Source organism: Carlito syrichta, unplaced genomic scaffold (genome assembly GCF_000164805.1).
Source record: "Carlito syrichta isolate Samal-C Ts95f unplaced genomic scaffold, Tarsius_syrichta-2.0.1 Scaffold302960, whole genome shotgun sequence".
NCBI lineage: Eukaryota > Metazoa > Chordata > Mammalia > Primates > Tarsiidae > Carlito > Carlito syrichta.
Genome location: NW_007247056.1, coordinates 48,395 through 61,036, shown reverse-complemented (window position 1 = coordinate 61,036; position 12,642 = coordinate 48,395). Strand labels below are relative to the sequence as shown.

At 44.5% G+C, this 12,642-nt stretch overlaps 1 protein-coding gene across 1 annotated transcript in view; it reads right to left on the bottom strand.

Annotated features, from left to right (window-relative positions):
* Positions 1-1,560, bottom strand: part of LOC103259695 (2'-5'-oligoadenylate synthase 2-like) — a 51,996-nt gene extending 50,436 nt beyond the window's left edge. The window contains 1 exon segment of the mRNA XM_008057351.1: positions 1,393-1,560. Coding sequence (XP_008055542.1) covers positions 1,393-1,560 — 168 coding nt within the window.
* Positions 1,561-12,642: the final 11,082 nt, after the last annotated feature.

Genomic DNA, 12,642 nt, shown 5'->3' with positions numbered 1-12,642 from the left:
GCTTCCCTCCTTCCCCAAGGTCCAGTATCTTCAGCCTCAGTCCAGGGACTTGTGCTCATAGCACCAAATATTTCTAACTGACGAGAGCCAGTCCTCTTTGCTGTTGAGAAACTACAGAGGAAGGTCCTTCAGCCTCAGTTTACTCCTCTGTACTATGGGGAGTGTTAGCCTTAGGAAAACCACTGTAGATTGTCCCTGCCATTTTGCTAACACAAACCAGGATGGAAATATGCCAGCTGAGCACTGACTGCAGAGTGCATCCTGCCATATGTAACACCTAGCCTAACCACAGGGCTTCCTCCCAAAGTACTTAATCACAAGCCTCAGCTGATCCCCCTAGCCACCTCAGCCACAAAATTTCCCCTCAAGCTCTATAATGCCCTGGCCTGTAAGTGGTAATGGACTTCAGTTTCCTGGAGTCCCCTCTACAGGTTCTCTGACTTGGAATAAATCTGTATTGCTGTTGAGCTGCCAGTTTCCTACCTCCCTTTTCCTATCTGTTCGTTTTCTTGACCTAACAGGAAGAAATAGCGAGTAATTGAGGCCGGGTTGCTAGCACAAGATTGGCATAGATAGATACATTTCTTGTAGGCAGTTTTAGGAAGTGTCCAGTCATCTTGTTGGCAGGCTGAATGGCCCTGTGGTCTGGAATATGAATTCAATGTGGACTCCCAGTCTACCCCATCCCCTCAGCTCCCAGAAGAAAAACTCCATCAATGTGGTTCCCAGACAGGGAATCAAAAAAAGTCATAGAAATGCTAATATGATCATCTTTTAGCTCAAGAACTTGCATAATGAAAAGTCTGGCAAGTCTCCCTGGAAAGACCATCCCTTCACCCAACAGAGTCAGAGAGATGGGAGTAGATAACCCAGCCTTTACTCATTAGCATATTAATGACTACCTGGGCATATCATGCATTTATAAAAAGTAAAATGGGTGATTTTCTTTTGTCCATGCCAGCTCTGGCATGTCTCTCTCTGTTTCCTCTCTTCTTTCCCTAATAAACTTTGTTTTAAAACTTTGCTAGCCACTCTAAAATTTATTTTAGGGTTGAGTCCAAGAATCCATGAGTTTTACAATGTACCCCACCTGGCATCATAATCACAGTTAATTCATTAAGCATGAACCCTGTGCTGAGAATATTATCTACTCAAGCCTTATAGTACCCTGAAGTGGGCACTACGCCTCTCTGCATTTTACAGATTCAGAGACTGAGGCACAGAGAGGTTAAACAACCTGCCCAGGGCCACAAACGAGTCAGGGGTAGCGCTTCCTCCAGGGCCTGTGCCCCTCCACCACATCCCACCCCAAGCATGGGCCCCAGGTCACATGGCCTTCCTGTGGCCTGGAATCTCCTGGTCCCAGAGCCCCGATGCCAGGCCTGGACTCACTTTGGCCACTCCCTGCACATTGGGGAAGTTCTTGGGTTCCTCCAGGATGTCACAGATGGTGTTCACAGTCTGGTCGATCTGTCTCTGGCACTCTTCATAGGGCTTCAGATAGTCCTGGATATATTTACTCAGCTCCTGAGCTGGCAGCTGAGACCACCAGTTTCCCATTGCTCCCTGCTGGCAGCTGGGGAGAGGGTTGATGACCGAGGTTGAGACAGAGGACCTCCCTCTGCTGCCCAAGGGTGGGAAATGGAAACACAAGAACAGGGACCTTTGTCCTGCCCTTCCTGTGTCCAGAGCAGGAAACTCAAGATTCAAACTCGGAAGCCTTGGCCCTGCCCCCCGTGTGACTACCCAATCCTGTACCCAGAGCAAGGAAACTGAAACTCAAGCTGAGGACTGCCCTGCATATGTGGTTATCAACTTCCTGCTTCATGTTCAGAAGCCTCTACTCCAACCCCTGCAGCCTCGGTTATTGCCCTTCGGTGGCTTTTAGAAACTCCTCCAGGCTAAATATTCAGCCTAGAGTCCCACTGGAGGGTTTCATACATGCTAGACCTCTGTTCCTGAGCACACATCACCTGTCCTCTGGGTTCCTCAATTTCTCCATCTGTAGACTGGAGATAAAGTGGTAACTCTCTTCCAGGGTTAATGTGAGAGTTAAGTAATACCTGTAAAGTTCTGAAGACAGGGTGTTGCACATGACAAATGATATCTGTGCCAAGTAAATACAATTTCACAGAGGTAGAGGGGTAGAGATCATCTTTTGAAACTCTGACCCCTTTCTTCTTGTTCTCAGTGACCAGAGAACTCAGACTCAAGGGAGAGCAGCAGAGAGGAGAAAGAGGCCCAGAGAGGGACTTGATTTGCCCAGGACACACAGCAAGGCAGGGACCCAGGGTGTCAGGTTTCAGTCTGCCTCTGGGTAAACACCGGGCTCAGAGTGGTCAGTGGGTGGGAGCCTCTGAGTGCCTGGTTTCTCCTGGCTGGCTGCAGGTCCTCTTGAGGCACCTAACCGCCTAGCCAGGGCGGTTAATTTTATATGTCCACTTGGCTGAGCCGCAGTGCACAGATACTTGGTTAAACATTTTGTGTGTGATCTTTTTGTGAAGGTGTTTTTGGTTTTTTTTTGGAGTCTCACTCCTTCGCCCAGGTTGAATTGCAGTGGCACGCATACTCACAGCCACTCTAGCAACTACCTACTGGGTTCTGGCAATCTTTCCACCTTAGCCTTCCGAGTAACCGAAACTACAGACATGCACTATCATGCCCGGCTATTTTTCATTTTATTATAGAGACGAGTTCTCATCAAGTTGCCTGGGCAGGTCTCAAACCCGAGGGCTCATGCAATTCACTTGCCTTGGCCTCCCGAAGTGCTGGGATTATAGGCTGAACCATCAAGCCCGGCCGTGAAGGTGTTTTTTAAGATGAGATGTTTTGAGTAAAGTCAAGTACCATCATTAATGTGGTGAGCCCCAATCAGTTAGCTGAAACCCTAAATACAAAAAAGACTGACCTTCCCCGAGGAAGAGGGGACTCAGCCAGCAGACTGTCTTTGGCCCTGAGTTACAGCAGCAATTCTTCCCTGAGTCTCCAATAGTCTCCTGCCAGTCTATTTCACAATCATGAGTCAATTTCTTAACCTAAACATTTCAAATGAATTATACCCATCCGATTGACTCTGCTTCTCTGTAGAACCTTGACTGATGCACCTGCCCATTAGGACCTTTCCTGCCCTTTTCCAACTTTTGCTACCTCACTGAGAGGTAGGCAGGCTAGGCAGCAGTCTTGAAGCTCCTTTTTCCAATGATAAGTTGGAGGTATGGTTCTGAGACCTTTTGGCTTGGATGGGAACTACTCCACCAGCTTCCCTGGGTCTCCAGCTTGCACACGGCAGAGCATAGGACTTCTCAGTCCCATAATCTCGTGAGCCAATCCCTCCCAATACATCTCTCTCTTTGTATCTCTATTTATCCTAATGATTTTGCTTCTCTGGAAAACCCTGCCTAATAAAGCATACAGATGCTCCTCACTTTACAATGGGGTTGTCTCCTGATAAACCCACAATGATGTTGAAAATTTTAAGTTGAACCATCGTAAATTAGGGACAATCTGTATATGAGGAAGAACCCCCAAAACAGAAATTTGTTTATAAAAAATTGTATACTTATTCGTACATGTTTAAACTTCAGTCACCTTCAAAATACTCTTCATTTGATGTAGTTCACCTATCAAGATGCTTTCTCTACCGCTCAAATGTTTTTGAATTCATCCATTTTGATACCTTTTAGTACTTCTACTGATTTTTTTGTTTCACCAATTCCATACTGACGAAACGTTTTCCTCTGAGGACTTTTTGCATTGGGGAAAACACTCCCACAACTCAGAGTAAGATCAGGTGAATAGGGAGAGTGGGGATCAGGGGTCATGCCATTTTTGGTTCAAAACTGCTGAACACTCAGGGCACTTTGGGCAGGTGTGTTGTCATGGTGAAGGAACCATCTGCTTGCCACAACTCAGGATGTTTCTTCTGCAAATTGTGACACAGCATTTTCGAAACTTCCAAATGAAAACTTTGGTGACTGATCCAGAGGAACAACTTCCAAGTGTACTATAAGAGGCCCACCCTCCAATAGATAATTCAGATTTTTTGGGGTCCCCCACCTTGTAAATGAGGACGATATGTCTAAACTTAAGGTCAATGAAACTATCTGTCCACACAGCATCTTGTACACGGGTGTTCATGGCAGCATTGTTCATAATACTGGAAAGGTGGAAACAATTCAAACACCCGTGGATGGATGAATAGACAAACAAAATGTGGGCTATCCATGCAGTGTAATACAATCCAGCAATAGAAAGGAATGCAGCAGTGACAAAAGCTAGAACATGAATGAACCTTGAAAACGTCAAGTAAAATAAGCCAGACACAAAAGGTGACACATCATCTAATGTCATTTGTATGAAATGTTCCCAATAGTTACTACACAGCAGACTAGTGGTTTCTAGGGATTAGGGGGAAAATGGGTTGTAGGAATGGGGAGTGACTGCTCCTGGGTTTCAGGTTTCCTTCTGGGATGATGGAAATGTTCTGCAATTAGTATGATGAACGCATCTGTGACACAACTCACCTTGTGAATATCCTGAATATGTCTTGTGGATATACAAACTGTAAATCTTATGAATATACTTATAGCACTGAATTGTATACTTTTAAAGGGTGAGATTTGCGGTATGTGAATTACATCTCAATACAAATTTAAATTAAATAATTTAAATTAAAAATTAAATTAGAAAAAGCACACACACACAGCACCAACACCCTCTTTGGAGCCTGCATTTCTTAGGATTCAGATTTGGACATGCCTGCTGTCTGCAGGAGATGAGAGCCTCTTTAGAGGCTACTGAGGAGGCCCTCTGTCTCTCATTTGAGCTTCCAGCTACCTGATGCTCACAGTTACCTTTTTGTCATTCTTTTGCCCAGAGTCATGGCAATACCACCCAATTCTACTGGTCTGTTTATTTAAGTGCCACCACCAGACTGCCTAAACACTAGGGGCTTCATAGCGTGTTTTACTATTGTCTAGGGTCAGTCCCTCCTCAGAACTCTTCTCTTTCTGTGTTTTACCAGCTATTCTTTACGTGTATTTGTCCATAAGAACTTTAGAATCAACTTGTCTGGTTCTGCTGAAAAGCACTTGTGGGTATTTTTAGGGTGATCATTAAATATGTAAACCAACTCAGGGAGAGCTGATATCTTTCTGAGGTCAAGTCCTTCTATCCCAGGGTGTGGCTAGGTCAGGAAGTCCCAAAAGTTACAATGAGGCCAACATGCCAGTACCAGGGTGGCCACTGTCAAAGACTGAAGGACTAAAATGAAATTCGCCCCTGCTTGGGTCAGCAAGGCATCCTCCCTGCCCTGTTCAGGGAAACCATTCCTCACTCCCACACACCAGAGCTGCCCTGGTTCCCACCACCTCCCAGTTACCCTAATTCTGGAGCTGTTTTGAGGGGGAGGCAGGAGTCTGTGTGGTGAGGATGATGAACAAGACGATCTGGGCTGCTTCCCTGCTAGCAACTGAACTCAGATGCCTGCTCAATAGCCCAGACACACACTGTAGACCTGTGAGCATCTTCTTTCTTCATCCGGGCCAGACATAGCTAATCAATCATGGTACTCATACCACCACAGTCCTCTACAGTATCCATGGCAGACATCATTAATTGATTAGGTCATTCTTCTCAGCTAAGTGCTCATTCTTTAAAATCCTTCAGAACATAAGGTTCTAGGCAGCCAGTACCAAATGATTGTGGGTGACAAATGAGATGGAAATTCTTTGCCATCCCTGTAAAAAGTGCTTGGATTTGGGAAAGAGATACAACCGGGAGGCAGGATGGGAACTAATTTGGAAGTCAAGGAGGAGAAGGGCATTGTCAGAGGGTAGGATGCAGCATGTGATGCAGCAACACAGTTCAAAAATGGAGTCATGGTATGATGGAGAAGCTTCAAATGCAGGCTGGTGCCATACCATGGAGTCTGATTTTGGACCCCAGTGTGCAATCCACAGGAAGGGTGTGTGAGCTGGGGCAGCAACATGGACACGGACACACACACACACACACACACACACACACACACACACACACGCACACACACGCACACACACACGCTCATCCGGCAAGGGATCATGAGTCTCCTCATGCTGAGGGCTGTTCATCTTCTGCCCATCCAGTTTGACCACTGACTTTCTGGACTTACACAGCAGCCTGGGGAGTATTATGGAAGACATTGGCTACCCCGTCCTTCCTGCAGAAGCTGAGGCCACATGGCCAGATGGGAAATGGATGCACAGGGGCACACGTGGGACCATGACTGGGCCTTACCCCTTTAGTGGGAGTCACGCCCCTCCCCAAGCAATGCTACTGCCCACCACCTGACAGAGGGTGCTCCCTTCCATATCACAGCTCTCTCACCTTCACTGGCCATGGCTGGACCAGAGGTGCCACCCTGCTCATGCAGCACAGGGCAGATCAGATGTGCAGGCCGCAGCTTCCTTGGCCAGTAGGTCTCAGAGGGCATTGTGACCCAGGTTGCCTGTCGGGCCTGCCAGATCCAGGAGGATGGGCCTGCAATTCCCACCAAGATCAGACTAATACCTGGTAACTTCTAGGTGTCCACCCGAGACATTGGTGGGACTATTTTTCTCCTTCATCTAACCCTCTGCAGGGGCCAGGGGCCGGTCTCAGAGACCCCTCACTCCTCCAGGCAAACACTTCAGGGCAGGGATAGAAAACAAAAAGGTGCGCTTTTCCATTCTCCATCTAGGCAGACAACACTAATTAAGCTGAGGATTCTTTCTCATCCCTTCCTCAGGTAAAGCAAGCATTGTTAATCAATCACAGTATAGTTCCACCACTCTCTTTTCCTGCACCCATGATATGGGTTCAGCATCCTTTCTCTGAAATGCTGAGTATCAGAAGTGCTTTGGATTTTGTCTTCTTTTTTAAAATTTTGCATTACTTACATTATTTATTGGTTGCGCACCCCTAATCAAAATATCTGAAGTGCTCCCTCCAGTAAGCATTGCCATTGTCTTTGTGTGTCTTGTTGGTGCTCAAAAAGTTCCACATTTTGGACCATTTTGGATTTTGAACTTTTTGCTTAGGGATGCCCAGCCCATAGATACCACTAACTGGTTAGGCTACTCTTCCAGGTGAACCAAATCCCAATCTTAGAATGTTTTCCAACACATAATCCTAAGTAGCTGCTGCCTACTGGGATGCATCCTGAGTTGGCAAAAGCATCTCTGCTGTCTCTGCAGCTATTTCAAGGGAAAAAGGATCTTGCTCTTTTGCCCAGGCTGGAGTGCAGTGTTGAGATCATAGCTCACTGCAGCCTCCAACTCCTAGGCTCAGGTGATTTTCCTGCCTCTGCTTGTGGAGTAGCTGGGACTACAGGTGTACATCACCACACTTGGCTTATTTTTAATTTTTTAAAATCAAGACAGGGTCTTGCTATGTTGCCCAGGCTTGTCTTGAACTCCTTACCTGCTCAGAGCTGACCCACCTCAGTTGGAGAAAATCAGGTAGATCAGAGCAGCTAAAGTCTTCCAGCCTGCAGGCTCCAGGGAATCTTCCTATCCATAACCTTGTCCCATTGGTGACCTCATTCATCCTCTGTCACTCAAACTCTTCCCAAACTCCTCCTGGTCCATTGGCCGTTCACCATGGGTGGTCCTGCTTTTATTTATTTATTTTATCTATTCAATTTCAGGGACATTTATGTTTTATTTCCAGCAATCCTTGGATTCTGATCTTTGGAAAATTTTCAATCCTTGGAAAATTTTCAGAGGATAATTTACAGCTTTAAAGTATCCTGGCCACAAATTAGCCATTTGTTATTCATTATGGAATGAGTAAAAATAACCTTTCACAAGATGATAATATAATGCTAAAATGAATTACATAAAAGAAAAACTTAAGGTAGACTATATTATTTACCCTATAAATGTATTCTAAGAAATTTTGTGTAAACTGATTAAAAAAATTTTTTTTTTAATTTTAAAGATGTGGGGTACAATTCAGTGTTAGATAGGTCCTGCTTTTTTACTTTTTAATTTATTGTAGAGATGAGGTCTCGTATTAATCATCACTTTTTCCCTTTGATGTAAGTGGGGACCTGATTGCTAGCGTAACTAGGAGTGGAATATAGGTCTTGGATCTTGACCTTGAACTCTGCCTAATTGAATTCTCGCTATGTTGCTCATTTCTCTTTTGTGGTCATGAGAATGCATATCCTTCCACATTTCTTTCCTGGTTTCTTGTTATTTTGTTGTTCTCTTTCTTTGAAGTCTGTCTGGTCTATACATTTTCTCTGAAATTTGCTAACTCAATTCCTTTTGTTTCTTGTAGTCAATCTTAGTGCCAAATTAAAAATTCCTTTTTTTTGGCCAGGCTTAGTGTTTCAGTTTGTAATCCCAGCACTTTGGAAGGCCAAGGTGAGTGGATTGCCTGAGTTTGTGGGTTTGAGACCAGCCCAGGCAACTTGGCGAGACCTCGTCTCTACAGTAATAATAAAAAAAAAATTAGCCAGGCATGGAGCGTACGCCTGTAGTTCTGGCTACTTGGAAGGCTGAGGTGGAAAGATTGCCAGAGCCCAGCGGGTTGACACTGGGGTGGCCGTGAGTATGCCACTGCACTCCAATCTGGGTGATGGAGTGAGACTCCAACTAAAAAAAAAAAAAATTCCCTTTTAAAAAAAAATTTGGCAAGAACACTGAATGAATTGCCCTGTGTGCTCCATTCTGCCTCGTGCCTGGAGGTACACCACATCTGTCCGTCTCCTATTAATGCTGTGATTTGGAAGAGGACAGTTCCTCCTCATCCCACTATAGCCTTCTGTCAGCATTTCTCATCCATTGATAATCACTGCCTAAATCATTCATCATAGGTTGGAAGACTGAAGTCATCTTCCCGGAGTTAACAAGAATTCTGGATGGGAATATTGTTATAATTAAGCATCAGTCAGGCTGCACTTTGAACTACTTCCCTGTAACTGAAAGTCTTGAAAGTCATAGAGCACTAGATATTGACCATTTGCCTCCCTGTTGTTCCCATAGATAGGATTTCTGACATGAGAATCATAAGACTTTTGTTGAAGAATTGCTTAAGATGTTTGTTCTTCAGATCCTGAATTCCAGCAGAACAGGGGACAACAACCAGTTTGAAGATCCCCCAATGGAGAAACAGAACCAGCATGAGAATATAGTTTCTTCCTCTCCCTTCCCCATTATCTCACCCTCACTCTTTGACCAACTAATGATTTCCACTCTTTGGCCCACTGAAAAACCCTTAAAAACCCTAGCCCCAAACTCTCCTGGGAGGCAGGTTTGAGTTCTTCTTCCATCTCCTTGTTTGGTGGCCCTAAAATTAAACCTCTTTTCCTGCTGCAACCTGGTGTCTCAGTGTATTGGCTTGTCATGTGCATTGGCAACAGCCTTTTACAGCTACAAAATAATGATGTTTCTAATTTGTTCCCTTTTAAACCCTTATTAAATATAATTCTTCTATAAAAAAATAACAATTTTTATAACACTTATGGCTGTTTGTTTATTCTGAAATAGCTTGTACAAGAGAGGCAGGGTTTAATTATTTCCTATTTATTGTCATTAGTTTCCAATTTCCTTTTCTAAAAATAATATATTTGATAGTTATATAGTATTTTTCAGGATAAAAGACAGTTGAAATTGCATTTCTTCGTGAATATTTTTCAGTTTTGTTTTCCTTTAGACCTGAGAGTTTTGTCGTTATCTCTCTTTTTTTTTTTTGCATGCTTTAAATTTTTTCAAAAATTTCAATAGCTTTGGGGAGGTACAAATAGTTTCAGTCTGGGCTTTAAGTGCACCCACCACCCCCACCTGTGCACGTTGTACCTGACAGGTAATTTTTTGACCTTCCCTCACCCCCCGCCTCTGAGTCTCCAGTGTCTATTACACCATCCGCTATGTCTTTGCATATCCTTAGTTTATCTCATTTATATGTGAGAATATTCAGTGTTTGGTTTTTTTGTTCCTGAGTTAGTTCATTTAGGACGATGTTCTCCAATTCCATTCAAGTTGCTGCAAAACATTTTATTTTGTTCTTGTTGATAGCTGAATAGTATTCCATGGTGTATATATACTACATTTTCATTATCTACTGATTCGTGGATGGGCATTTGGGTTGATTCCACATCTTTGCAATTGTGAATTGTACTGCAATGAACATGTAGGTGCAGGTGTCTTCTTAATATGATGACATTTGTTCTTTTTGGGTAGTTGCCTAGTAGTGGGGTTGCTAGATCAAATGTAGATCTACTAATTAGTTGTTTGAGAAATCTCCATACTGCTTTCTAAGAGGTTGTACTAATTTACATCCCCATAACAGTGTATAAGTGTTCCCTTTTCTCCACATCTATGCTAGCATTTATTATTTTTTTATTTTTTAGTAATGGCCATCCTGACTGGTATAATATATGATGATATCTCATTGTGGTTTTGATTTGAATTTCCCTGACAATGACTGATGTTGAGCAGATAAACTGAGAATTCTTACTATTATTTTAAATAACTTTTTTTGAGTCTAAGTCTCACTCTGTTGCCCAGGCTGGAGTGAACTGGCATGATTATGACTCACTGCAGGCTTAACTTCCTGGGCTCGGGTGATTCTTCTGCCTCAGCCTCCCGAGTAGCTGGGACTACAGTCATGTGCAATCACACCTGGCCAAATTTTTAATTTTTTTTTCTTGTAGAGATTTGCTATGTTGCCCAGGTTGGTCTTGAAGCCCTTGGGCTCAAGTAATCCTCCTGCCTCACCTGCCTGAAGTGCTGGGATTACAGGCATGAACCTCTATGCTTGGCCTCCTTGCTATTCTTGAAGGCTAAAAAGAGTAGATAAATCCTTATCTAAATGGCATCTTGCAGAATAAATTGATCTTTGAATGATCAGTTCTGAGGGACACACTTTCAACTCAAACACCTCTTACACCTACTAAGATTCAAGCATTTCTTTCTGAAAGAAATTATGTACCTCCATCCCTCTTACCTTCTTTCTTCTGGATAGCATTTTCTCCTGCCTCCCTAGGATCACATCCCTAGAGATACAGAGGCTCTGCTGGCTAACACTGTCTCCACTTATCATCAGGAATGAATCATGACCCCAGAGGAGGAGAATTCAGGTCTCTGAAGTAGTACTGAGGGGAATCGGGTCAAGAACAGGACAGGGCTGGGGTGAGGTCACCTGGTTCTCTGGATCCGGCTCAGCAGGAAATCCTTCAAGTCTTATCGTCAAAGTTGTAACTGACTGTCTAATAGATGCAGAGCTGCTGATACTGTGTGACTAACTCTAAGACCATCTGGAAACCTTCTGCAGGGACAAAATCCTCCTTCCCACTACCCTGCTCCCAGGTTTAGATGGTGAGCAGCTCCAAGGTGTACTTTGGGGGCAAAGAGCCCATTACCTTCAGTTTCTTTTCACACTGAGGAAAGAGTGGGAACATCAGATGACACTGGTGCGAGGAACTCAACGATAGTCACACAGGAACCATAGCAGGGCAATTGAGTCACAATGCCATGCTGGCTGGCTGGCACTGTGTAGCCTGGGCATCTTAATCATGTGGGTTCACAGGAGCTCAGCTGGCCGCTGGGAAGCAGCATGCACAGGCTTCTCGACTGTGCTTGGGTCACGTGTGCCTTCCTAGGATCATGATACAGCTACGGCTCCATAGAAACTCACTGCATGCTGACTCTGGGCCCTGGCATCTTACCTACATCATGCCTAATCCTCCCAACAACCCAGGAGTCATGGCATCCACTTTAGATAAAGAGTTGAGGCCTGGGGAAGTGAAGTGATTCGCTCAGGGTCACACCACAGCCGTGAGCTCTCTGAGCAGACACACTCTGCCAACTCTCTCATTTTCTGGAATGAAAACTGCAGAGCTCAGTCTCAGTCTCAGGCATCAGGGAGCAGGACCGAGAAACAAGACATCTCAGGAAGGGCTGATAGTGAGTTTGATGTTCACTATCATGGAGATGCTCAGAACCCACCTTGTGTGCAAGGTAGTTGACACAAGTATAGACAGGCTAATCATACAGAAAGTCAGCCCCGATTCCACCTATAGCTGCAATCTGCCTCCCAAGAGACAACACCAGCACTGGGCTGCAGAAGACTACAGTGGCAACTTGTAGACATGCAAGTTCCAATTTCCACCCACCCTCTGCAGACAGGATAACTTGGTTTTCTACAGAATACTTGGCCAGTGTGAGGGCAAAACAAACCACGAGTAGCTGCTGTGATGGCAAGGGGTGCTCTACAAATGACCTAATGAATGGGATGAGGGATGGGAACCCCACAAAGATGCTGAGGGGTAAGATTCACAAGAGAGGCTCAGCCTTCAGCATGGAAGAGTGGGGGCAATGGAGATGCTTGGAAAGTGCTGGCTTAATGGGGCAAACTTACTGGTAAAAATAATAACCAGATGGTCAGAACAAGGGCTGTCATACCTGTTTGTACCAGTGCTTCACCAGGTGAATTAAATCCTTCAGTTTGGTGAGCTGGAAGTAAACGAAATTTCACAGCAGAACTGTGAAACAGGTAGAACTCTCTCCTTTAGGATGTTTGAAGATTTCTAGAGCTCAATGAGCTCAGCATAGACCTTGAGGCTGGTTTCCAGACAGGTTTCCAGACCTAGCATGAGGGAGATGGCGACATTAT